This window comes from Pocillopora damicornis, chromosome 11, assembly GCF_964200805.1.
Source record: "Pocillopora damicornis chromosome 11, jaPocDami1.2, whole genome shotgun sequence".
Taxonomy (NCBI): Eukaryota; Metazoa; Cnidaria; class Anthozoa; order Scleractinia; family Pocilloporidae; genus Pocillopora; species Pocillopora damicornis.
The window spans coordinates 6,592,055-6,604,590 of record NC_142680.1 but is presented as its reverse complement, the minus strand read 5'-3'; the positions used below and the strand labels follow the sequence as shown (position 1 = coordinate 6,604,590).

At 35.4% G+C, this 12,536-nt stretch overlaps 2 protein-coding genes across 2 annotated transcripts; one reads left to right on the top strand and one right to left on the bottom strand.

The window, feature by feature from the left end:
- Nucleotides 1-1,767: 1,767 nt before the first annotated feature.
- On the bottom strand, nucleotides 1,768-8,922 carry LOC113683056 (diphthine methyl ester synthase). Its single transcript, XM_089186824.1, has 8 exons — nucleotides 8,628-8,922; nucleotides 7,922-7,982; nucleotides 7,214-7,277; nucleotides 6,515-6,623; nucleotides 5,531-5,651; nucleotides 4,034-4,073; nucleotides 3,303-3,406; nucleotides 1,768-2,455 (listed from the first exon to the last, which is right to left on the bottom strand). Exons 1-8 carry the CDS (start codon nucleotides 8,760-8,762, stop codon nucleotides 2,250-2,252), a joined length of 840 nt encoding a protein of 279 aa, XP_089042950.1. The 5' UTR covers nucleotides 8,763-8,922; the 3' UTR covers nucleotides 1,768-2,249.
- LOC113683046 (U3 small nucleolar ribonucleoprotein IMP3) lies at nucleotides 8,878-10,049 on the top strand. Its single transcript, XM_027200244.2, has one exon. It carries the CDS (start codon nucleotides 8,915-8,917, stop codon nucleotides 9,461-9,463), a length of 549 nt encoding a protein of 182 aa, XP_027056045.2. The 5' UTR covers nucleotides 8,878-8,914; the 3' UTR covers nucleotides 9,464-10,049.
- The last annotated feature ends 2,487 nt before the right edge of the window (nucleotides 10,050-12,536 follow it).

The following is a 12,536-nucleotide window of genomic DNA, read 5'->3' as shown; positions in this document are numbered from 1 at the left end:
ACCTGTATTGAACAATCATTTAAAATGGAACCACTGAAATAAAACTAGGAATAATCTTTCAAGAAAAAGTTACTAAATATTTATCTCCCAAAATCAAAATTAGGAGTATTTTTGAGCTAATTTTGTACATTGTGGTAAATTATAGAATAACATAGCATTTTTTAGTGTTTTTTAATGATACCCCTGCTAGATTCTCTTTCCAAATTGTCTAATATTTCATAAATGTGTAAAAGAGGGAGGAGATGTCCCATCAAAAGTCGCATATGGCTTTGCTAAATGCACTCCTACATTTGATACCCAACTAAAACAAGTTCCATTGAACTATACTTCTTGCTGGGGTTCTTAAATTCTTATCAATTTCTATAAACACAAATAATTTTAAATTGCAGTCCTTCTTCAAACTGAAATCAGTTTTCACTGACCACTATTCATATGGATACCTGTAAAAAGCCTTCAGTGACTTATCATGGACTAAATTTTTTTACAATTCTTCATGAGATACAGGAGAAATTTAACTTTGCATCAAGGTTGCAATTCCCCAAGCACTGAGTGATTTAAGCCATAATGTTCTTTCTTGCTACAATGATTATTTTTCCCAGTACTAATTAATTTTAAACAACTCAAAAATCAAATATAGTAATTCACTTCATCAAATTAATAATAATTAATCAGATGGTATATAATATTAATAATAATAATACTAATAATAATATAATAATGAAAATAATGATGATAATAATAAGTATGAGGCAGAAACTTTCAATTTTCTTCCCTGAACAATAACAAGCATTTCATAACAGGTTGATGTTTTTGTTGTTTATTAAACAGTAGTTTCAATCTGTTAAGTTTTTACTTCTATAGTCATCTGTTACCCTTCATGCGAATCAGCAAAATATTCAAGCATATTTTGTGCAAAATAAAGGCAATTGTGTTTATCATCCTTCAAATATTTTGCAATGTGCACAAAAATATGTTTACAAACAGCTTACTGTTTGCTGCATGGGATTTTTTCCTTTTTGTGTCCTTTGGTATGACTTTTCAAACAAATATTTTTCAAAAACTTTTAATGAAGACTAATTGAAGTGGAAATAAGTTTAAAAATGTGAAAATCAAGGAATATCACCTGGGTGAACAGAGGGGGGGTTCAGCATCGTTAACAGAGTATTAAGGGGGGGTCTATGCAATAGGGGGCATCAGGTTAGTGTGACACAATCTCAATCCTAGAATCCCCACCCCCCTCCCTCCTCCCCCCCACCCCCCACACTGGCCCACAGGTGATAAATAATGACCAGTGCCAAAGTATGAATTTACGTTGCAGATTGAAGGTCTCAACTAAAGTTGCTACTCAGATAGGCAGACCTGTTGCATGAGTAAGACATTCAAGTATCAGTGTTGTTGTCGGTAATTGCTGTTTGGATAGAGAAATTTGGGATCAATATCAGTTTCTGGGCAACTGTCCACCTACCCCTCCCCTAACTCAACAACAGTCAATTGACAACAATTTAAGGTTAATGTTGGGTTAGGGGAGGGGTAGGTGGGCAGTTGCCCAGATACTGATATTGATCTAAAATTTGTTGTCCCTATGACTGGACTTGTCACATCTATTCTAGAGAATGTATAAAGCCAGCAAAGTTATGCAGATCTTTATTGCGCATACCTGTCATACAGGTGTTTGGTACCACTGGAAATGAGAGTAAGGTGGGTAGAAGTGTTATATTCTTCCAAGAGGAACAGACAGTGTTAAAGAGAAGGGCATAGATCAGTGCCTTAAGTGACCAGTACTAAGCTTTATTGTAAAATAAGTAGAAAAGAAAGTGATAATGAAAAGTTTTTTTTCATATATTTCTGATTCCAAAATTTTCTATGGGAGGATAGCTTAGACATTTCATTGTCACGCATGCATCATCACACATGTATTGTCACATGCATTATCACACAAGCATTGTCACATATGCATTGTCATACATGTATTGTCACACATGCATTGTCACACATGCATTGTCACATGCATTACCATACATTAATTCATATAAAGTTTTGTAGCAATATGGTGTTAATAAAAGGTGGGATGGTATGTCTTATTTCCTTGGAATGTGTTTGAAATGTAGCACGAAAACAGGATAGAATTGGGAACAATGTAGACAATTAAGATGGACTTCTTTTTGTTACATTCCACAAAACATTTCATTGCTTCTTTAAATGTACACTTGTGCATTCCAATTGATACTATTTTAAGTCTCCTTTGGATGTCAGCTCTCATCCAGTATAGCTGGATTCAAAGCAAATATCCTAAGCATGTCTTTTTCAATAAAATGCAAATGTCCAGGTATAATAAGAGAGTGTAAAGGTGGCCCGAGGTCATGTGACAAGAGCTCCTTCATGCTGCTGCAAACTATCTGCTGATTGGCTGAACCAACTCGTGCTACGCCCACAGCAATTGTATCATCAGTGTAAGCTAACAAAAAACAAAAGGGTATAACCAGAATGAGAAGATAACTGAAAGCTAAAATGTCATACACTGTATATACAGATCAATATCAGTATCTGGGCAACTGCCCACCTACCCCTCCCCTAACTCAACAACAGTCAATTGACAACAAGTTAAGGTTAATGTTGAGTTAGGGGAGGGATAGGTGGGCAGTTTCCCAGATATTGATATTGATCCATATATGCTTGGAATAGCTGTCAACATGGCTGTGTCAAACAAGAAGAAAGTAAATCATGTTGGTCTCTTAACATGAACATCATCCTCATTTATAATCTGCCATTCAAATTTATACTACTCAGATATTCACAGTAATTCATTTTTCATCACACAGGTTTATTACAAACCAACAAAATGACCTGCTCCCAGTTGGCTTGTTAGCTCAGTTGATAGAGCTAATTACGATTGGTAATTACTAATGAGATCTTACAAGTGAAAGGATTTACGCTAATAAAATTGAAGCAAAACTACCACTCAGCTGAAAAGAATGAGCAAATGTTATCAACTAATCAAAACTTATTGAACTCCTCGGTATGGTGACCCCAAAGCCATGGGGTAGACCATGTCTGATCACTTCTGAGGCCAAGGGCCTAATCTTTAACTCCTAGAAGCCATTAACAAGTAACTTCCCACTTATGATATCCATACATTATCCAGCAAACTGGTAGAGAGAATAATCAAACTTATCAGGAAGAAGTTATAAAAATTTTGATCTAACACCAAATTCTTGTAACTAATTTACAAGGAAATGAATAGCAGCTAGAAGGGAGAATTAACAATCAGATCTGGGAAGTTAAAAGGGTTAAGATGATCCTACCTGGTGGTTCTCCTTGCAAATCTCTGTTCCTCACAACATCTAAAAGTTGACTCACTGCTTCATTCACACTCATGTAACGTGGAGGTTCATAAACCTTTCTCCCCCTAAAACAAAGAACTTGAAGTTAAGAAATACAGACCAACTGCAGTTAATGAGTCAATCAATCTGAAGCTTCAACCCCCCAGGCAACCCCCTGTGACCCTTTCAGTTGCCATGCCAAGTAGAAAAAAAGTTGAGTGACAAAGCCTGAGGCTATAGTCAGATTAAATTTACCAATTACCACTCTTGGGTTGAAAACATTTCCTGCATTAACCTTTAACCCCTGAGGGTGACTTACATGGAATTTCTCACTAAGGATCACTGCTCAACCCTCTAAACCATACAAGTGACTAGCATCTAATTTCTCCTAACAAAATCACCACTGAATCACACATTAATGTCATGAGAATAAAGGAAATGATCACCAACTAAAGAAATTCTTGATTGTTAGACAAACTCTCCTTATCAGCACTTTAGTAAATGTACAGAGAACAGTATGGAGAATATGAATACTGATATTAGGATGTAAAGAGTTAATCAAACTTTAGGCTCACAAGAATTTAAGAACATGATCCTAAACTTGAAAATCTCCTGGTTTTTTAACTAAATTCTCCTTGTCAGTGCCATAGGAGATTTACAAAGAACAGTATAGAGAATACACATGCTGATGTTAGGGTAGAAGATTAACCTACCGCATCAAATTCTCCAAGGACTGTTCCTTTACTTTAATGTCTGCATAAAAGAGTATCACAAATGTAAGTCCAGGGAAAATGAACCCCTTAACCATCTAATTCCTGAGAGGGATAATCATGCAACTTTTCCCAACAATACCCATGCATTATTCAGCAAACAAGTGATGAGAAGACTCAGATGTATCAGGTAGAAGTTGCTATTTTGGTCTAACACCAAATTCCTGAAAATTACTTACAAATAAATGTGTGGCAGCTCGAGGGGAGAATTAACAACAAGATCTTGGTAGTTAAAGGGTTAACTCTGAGATACAATTGTATACTCTCCCAACTGGCTGCCATACATGTCCTTATAGTTTAGTCAAGAGAATTTGGTGTTAAATAAAGGTAACATCTTCTGACTGATAAGCCTGTCTAATTTCATTCCCTGTTTACAAGACAACAAATTTGAATTATAAGGAGAGGTTGCATGTCAGTCACTTTTGAGAGTTAACCTTTAACTTCCATGGGTGACCAAGACAGAATTTCTCCTTACAATATCAATACAATATCATCCAGATGAGTGATGAGAATAAAGAAATATATCAATTTGGGGATAATTAGTTGATCCAATACTACATTCTCTGAACTAACATTACAAGAATTGTATGGTTGACAGTAAGGAGAATTACAAATTTGATCTGAGAGTTAAAGGGTTACAAGGTTAATGTGAGAACACAAAATAAAATACCATTTGAGTACCCTTGTTACCCCAAGCACACACTTATATCAAAAAACACGAGGGCTGTACACAACTGCATTAGCAGCATCAAAAAAGTCATACTACCCTGCAGGATGCAAATAAAAAAAAGACAGCAAGGGATAGAAGAGCAATGGTCACATTAAAAAATACTTGACAACTGAAAAAGGTCAAGCTAAACAAGTAAAAATATTTGGCTCTGGGTCATGACGCGTGCTCCTTGCTATGCTTGATCTGAATGTCATGACCTTGAGCAAAATATTTTCCCTTTTGGCCCTCTCACTCATTCATTAACTGCAAGCAATTCAACAACTAGGCTAAAAACATTTGTCATCTTATCTTTTTTGCCAGAGTCTCAAAGTTTGACCCTTGTGAGAAACTGATTTCATAATCTTTCTTTATATTACAAAATATCACCAAAAATCATTATGAGTGTAAAACATTATTGTCTAATCTACACTAAAATAGAGAAAAAATCTTCATGACCAAGAATAAATTTAATAGAGTTTGGGTTTTGTCCAAGCACAGAAATGTTTCTCTAAATGAAAAGGAATGTTAACACTTTAGGACTAGCATCTAATTAGTCCTTACAAAATCACCCCTGAATCAAACATTACCATTGCAAAAACAAAGGAAATGACCACCAACCAAAGCAGTTCATGATTTTTAAACAAATTCTCCTAATCAGCATCTTAGGAAATGTATGGAGAATAGTATAGAGAACTTGCGCACTGATGTTAGGGTTCACAGTGAGCATTTACCTAATAAACAAAGTGTATGAAGACCCTGTTTTCTGTTACTTGCAATCTTATCATAAAAACTGTCTGGTTTCCAGTTATCAGTCCAAAGTACAATGGACACTGTCTCTCCAAAGTTGTATAACTGAAATGAAAAGTTTGTAATGTTTATAATCAATGTTTTAATATTAAAAGGTTGCATTTGTACTTGAGCTAAGTGATCCATCCCTGGAGCCAGATTTTTTCCTGGTTTCCTTAGCATGAAGCTACTCCCCCATGAATGGGACACAAGTCTATCACAAGGTTATCCCCCAGCTTCTTATCAGGCCACCCTAACAACTTGCTGATACTCATTTAAACTCATAGGCCCAGTTGGTCAAAGAGCAGATAACACTATCCAACGGATAAATCACCATCTTGTAAATAGTGGTTTAAAAATGAACTAGGGTATCCACTGGTGGATGACACATCTGGTGAATAGCGTTATCCACCCTCTGAATACCTGGTGCCCAGTTGGAGAGAGATCCACTCAAAGTAAAATGTTTTGCCCAAGGACACAACACTATGACCTGGCTAGGTCTTGAACCCAGGCCTCTTGACAAGGATTCCAGCGCACTGACTGTTAGGAAAAAATATTTGTCACCAGTTCCCTTGAACAAGAGCACATGATGTTTTTTTTTCCTACAATAATTGTGTAGAACCATTTCAAATTTCAATGGCATGGTTGTCCAGCCTTGGAGCCAGAAAAAATTTTAGACAATTGTTAAAACTGTCAAATTTTACTCTTTGCAGGCACTGATCTGAGTGACAATGTCAATCAAGAAAATTTGACCTCTCTTTAAAAGAGTCTAGGGCTGCACAAGTCTGCTAAAATATTCAATTCTAGGCGGCAATCAAACTGTGAAGATGAAGAATACAATAGTAAAGACTGTTTAAAACTACCATACATATATATACAGTTACTGTACTATACACTTATAAGTAAAATCAAAGCTTTGTGGTAACTACCTGAAGTCCACAGCATCCAACTGCATTCATAATAGAAGCATTATGGATCACTTGGTATTGAATGCCCATCTGGTGAGCTCTCAATACCAGGTCTGTGTGGGTAGTGGCCCTTTGAAAAAAAAAAATACAAAAATAATACTTTTTCCTCTTATCACCAGCATGGCACAAAGAAAACATTCTGAGCCCTCAAGAAAAGTCAAACCTCGTGGCTAATGATTCTAACTCTCTGCAAAAAGTCCTAATGATCTGGGTCTTTTAGCTGATCTCAGACTTAACCCCTTAACTCCCATGAGTGACCAAGACAGAATTTCTCGTTACAATATCAATACAAAAGCAATCAGATAAGTGATGAGAATAGAGAAAAATATCAATTTGTGGATAATTATTTGATCAAACACAAAATTCTCTAAACTAACTTTATAAGAATTGTATGATTGACAGTGAGGAGAATTACAAATTTGATCTGGGAGTTAAAGGGTTAAGTAAAGAAACACACCACAAGTTTCATTATTATATCTAAATGATATAAACAAAAAAAACTAAAATTAAAAAAAAAAAAACCATAATTCAGTAGAGCAGGTCTATTACACAAAAATTTACAGGCCATGTTTACTGCAAATTTAGTATTACTTTATAGACTCTGCTCGCAAGGTAAAATACATTAAGCAATTTAACTAAATCAAGCTGGCTGTTTCTTACCCAAAGGGATCTCCAACAACCAAGAAAGCAACATCTTTCTCCTTGGCATGCTCCAGAATAAGATCTAAAGAACAAACAGTTCATATCAAACCATTTGCTATGATTTTCAGTTGAGTGAAGTGTGACAGAGGTTCAGCAACTATGTTTTGGCATTAAATTACTCCAATGTCTTTGTAAGCAAATTGTCTATTCTCATCATCTACTAATCCCACTAATGATCATCATAATATAGCTTGTTGACACATCATTTACTATGTCTGTTGTCTACAGTAGATTTATTTATCTGCTTGTGAGGGAATCTACCCTTTCAAGCCTTAACCCTTTAACTACCAGATCAAATTTCTAATTCTCCTAAATGTCAATCATACAATTATAATAATGTTAGTTCAGAGAATTTTAGTATTGGACCCACTGATTATCCCCAAATTATTTTCCTTTATTCTCATCACTTATCTGGTTGATATTGTATGGATATTGTAAGGAGAAATTCTGTCTTGATCACCCGTGGGCATTAAAGGGTTAATGGTTTTTCATGGATTTCTCACCATTTATCTTTCTTTTCATTTGCATCCCAGGGCTGTGACATAAATTGTGAGACCTGGAGTCCAGCATGATATCCATTGAGCCCAAGCTCTCCTAACAATTATCCTTTTTAAAAATGTAACATTTCAAGTGCTACAAATAAAATTATTTAACACGAGTACTCACCCGAATTTTGTTCCACTGTTTCTCTGTCAGCCAACTGGATTTTGCATCCATAAAATTCTTCCTAAAAAAGAGAAAAAAAACATTCAGGATGAGTTCTAAAAAAAAAATCTGATTTGCTTACATTTTGATGCCTTCCCTCAAAGAATCTGGGAAGGATATAATTTTGAGATAATTTTATTCATATTAATATTACATGTATTTCATTTTTTATCCTTTTTTTAAGAGGACATTTGAATCTGCCAATTCAAGTTGTAAATTTGTGGTCATTTTCAGATTCTCTGCATCATTTGACCCCAATAAGTGAATCAAGATTAAGAAATCCTGAGGAATGTCTTTACCCTTTAACTCCAAAGATCTAATTGTTAATTCTCCCCTCCAGCTGCTAAACATTGTCCTTTAAATCAGTTACAAGAATTTGGTGTTAAATCAAGGTAAGAACTTCCCCCTGATAAGTTTGGGTATTCTCGTTGCCTGTTTGCTGGCTCCTGTATGAATATTATAGGGAGAAGTTACATGTTCATAACTTCTAACTTTGGTCATGATTGACATTTCAGAAAAAAAAACATAGTCCCTGATTCCTACATAGAAAGGAATCCTTTGTAGAAGGAAAAATTTCTCTTCCGTGTGATTCTATCCTAAACGGGAGTTTTACCGAAGCAAATAAAATATTTGATTGTTGTAATTTTGGTAATCCCTAGGTGCTTACCAATACTTCCTTTCCTACACAAAGAATTGATGTATATGCCTCCAGAAATACATAGTCTGCCTTTTTAACGATTTCGAGTCCTTTAACAGTGATATCCTTCGCATCTCCTAACCCAAGACCCACAAGGTACAACATTTTCGCGTACTGTCGAGCTCACCACACAGCCGCCATGATGGTATTTTACGCCGTGTGCAGCCTGGGTAGAGATTGAACTTAGAAAGTCAGCGGTATCACCCATCGCCTAGACCTAGCTCTCTCGCGACTTTTCACCTCATGTGGATTCCAAAATGGTGAGAAAGCTAAAATTTCACGAGAAGAAGCTCTTGAAAAAAGTAGACTTTATTTCATGGAAAAGCGATAATAACCTCCGTGAAGTGAAGATATTACGAAAGTATCATATCCAAAAGAGGGAGGACTACACTAAATATAACAAAGTTTGCGGAATGGTAAGATCTCTTGCCAACAAAATCAAACACCTCGATGCAAAAGATCCATTCCGAGCCGAAGCTACTGAGCAGTTATTGGAGAAACTTTACTCACTTGGATTGATCACGACTAAAAAGAACTTATCTTTGTGTGAAAAGCTGAGTTCATCGGCTTTCTGTCGTCGAAGGCTTCCAGTTGTGATGGTGCGATTGCGAATGGCTCAAGCAGTAAAAGATGCTGTGAAATACATTGAACAAGGACATGTTCGAGTCGGACCAGAAGTTATCACAGATCCTGCTTTCCTTGTGACAAAGAACATGGAAGATTTTGTGACGTGGACAGACACATCGAAGATAAGGAAACATATTATGGAATACAATGATCTTAGGGACGACTATGACTTTTCATGAAAACAGACAACATTCTTCAACTTAGTTAAAACTGAAAACATGCCATTTGACAAAATGTTCGGGATTCAATTTGTTAGTACGTGAACCCTTTACGCCCTAACAACAGTATACTGTTATCTGTACATTTTCTACGGCGCTGACAGGAGAGAATTTGTTTAACAATTAAGAGCTTCTTTAGTTGGTGATCATTTCTGTTATTCTTGGAACCTTGATATTTTATGACCTACCCTTGAACAAATTAAGAAAGTGAACTTAATTAACTGATAAAAGTCCACTGTATTAGTAGGGTGATAGTTAATGCATTGTGTTGGGGTTGCCTAGAGCAAAACAATTATAGCAAAACATGTGTGTTTTAAAACTTTGTACATTTTTTAGCTGTCCCATACAGAAAAAAATGTGAAATCACCAACTTTTACGTCCCCTCGGCAAGGAAACCTCAACAGCAATGTAGTCACTTTTTTACTTTAAACTCAACACTACATTCACATGTTAGGCCGAAGTAAAGATGTCAAACCTTCAGAAACAGTTAACACATCAAGCATAGATGAAAATCTTAAAGATAAATAAAATTACATTTTTTCAGCCATGTTTTATCACACGTTGCTGTTGTGACATCTTAAACCTCCCACTAAAATCCCCTGTTCAAACTACCTACACCTCCACTTGGTTCAAATATAACCAAGGTTGAATTCTGAACATGTAATTTTGTAATAAAAAAAACAGACAGTGTCACAGATGCCCTATAAAAGAGTGTATTAGTTTCTCAGATTTATCTCAGATTTTGTAGAAGTGAATACAATGGTGGGTGAAGAGGGTAAGTTTCTAAAGAATCTAAGGTGCTACATTAGTGGGGCTACTGCAAGATAATTTGGTTATAAATTGAGTTGATAATGCAAATTAGCCATCAGGGTAAAAAAATTCTTAAGCAGATGTTTTGAGCATTAACCCCTCTCAGAGCAATTAAAGAAATGGGTGGTTTCCATGTTTCTATATTACAGGAGAAAATGTGGACAATTAATCAAAAACTGAGAAAAATTTTACATGAAAAACTGCAACTACTTTGTTATATGTGAAAAGGAATGGTTGTTGCAGTTAAACTCTTATTAACCCTTTAATTCCCAAGATCTCGTCAGCAATTCTCCTCACTGTCTGCCATACAGTTCTTGTGATGTTAGTTTGGAGAATTTGGGATTGGATCAACTTATAATCCCCTAATTGATATTTTTCTTTATTTTCATCACTTATCTGCTTGTTATTGCAATGATATTGAAATTCTGTCTCGGTCAATCAAGGGATTTAACTGGTGAAGGACCCCCAAAAAACTCAGACATCCATAAGTCCACTTTCATGCTAATATTAATTAAGCAGCAAACCCACATACTGGAAGCACAGTAAGTTACTTAAACCCTCAACACACCAGCATTAGTTTGCATATTCTCCATACTGTTCTTTGTACATTTTCTTATATGCAGATAAGGAGAATTTGTTTGACAGTCAAATTTCTTTTGTTGGTAGTTATTTCCTCCATTCTCATGACCTGCAAATGAGATTGAGGGGTGATACTGTAAGGAGAAACTAGACGTTATTCACAAAGGTCAAAGGTCAAAAGGGTTAGTGTTGCTAAAGGATCAATCTGATATGATTTGGTGATCTTAAAAATTTCAATTCAATCTTTCTATGTTTTTTTTTTCAGTTTTCTCCTTCCTTTAGGTAAAGACAGTAACACTTGTTCTGTGGTATTTCAGGGTCTTGCAATTCACCCTTTACCTCCTAAGGTCAATTTGTTAATTCTCCCCTCAAGCTGCCACATTTCCTTGTAAATTAGTAATGAGAATTTGGTGTTAGATCAAGATAACAACTTCAAACTGATAAGTTTGAATATTCTCATTACCTATTTTCTGGATAAAGTAAGGATATTATAGGGAGAAGTTTCATGTTGATCACTTCTGGAAGTTGACCCTTTAACTCCCAGATCAATTCTTTAATTGTCCTTACTGTTACCCATACAATTCTTATAATGTTAGGTCACTGAATTTAGCATTGGATCAACTAATTATCCTCAAATTAATGTTTTTCTTTATTCTCATCACTTATCTGGTTGATATTGTATTGATATTGTGAGGAGAAATTCTGTCTTGGTCACCCATGGGAGTCAAAGGGTTAAAGAGTTAACTTGTACAAGTTTCCATGTGTGGCTTAGCAGAAGAGAAGCCTAATATTGTTTTTTGTTTGGACAAAATATGAACCTGCCACTCCCCAGCAATGCGATGGATTTTTTATCTATTGGTCTTACTGTCTTAACCCTTTAATCCCTGAGAGTGACTAGTATCTAATTTCTCCTTTCAGTATCACTCATGACTCAAACATTATGGTTATGAGAATAAAGGAAATGATAATCAATTGAAGAACCTCTTGATTGTTAAACAAATTCTCCTTGACAGCACATTAGGAAATTTATAGAGAATAGTATGGAGAATATGCATATTGATGTTAGGGTGTAAAGGGTTAATGGTACCCTGCAAGAGGCAATACTCATCTGCCCTACATTAATCCTTTTTACCCTAACAATTTCCTCTAACCAGGGGTGATCTTGTAAGGAGAAATTAGATGCTGGTCACTCTTAGGGGCTCAAAGGGTTGAAAAAAGCACAAAATTTTTGACATCTTGACTCATTTCTTTTCTTTCTTTTTTTTTTTTCAGAATCATTTAGTGAATTGTTGTTTTGCAGAAAGTGGTTTCTAAACTTTTTTTAATACACCATTAGTTTATTATCCCAGAGCAAGTAGAAATACAAATTCCTGCATTCGATTTACAATGTTTTGGGGTAAGTTTTGTCTGATATGGAGTTTTTTTTATAATGTTGTCCCCAAGAATTCAGAAGTTTTAAAACTGTTAAAAGCTTCCAAAATGTTTCTCCTTTTGCTAGGTTAGGACTTATTTCTGACAGGAAATCACTATATCATTGTAATCCAATTAATTTAATTAGGGCATGTGAGTTTATAATTGAATTGTTTCTGCAATGCACATGTCTAATACTTTCCTGTTTGAGCGACACAATATTTATGTAGATGAA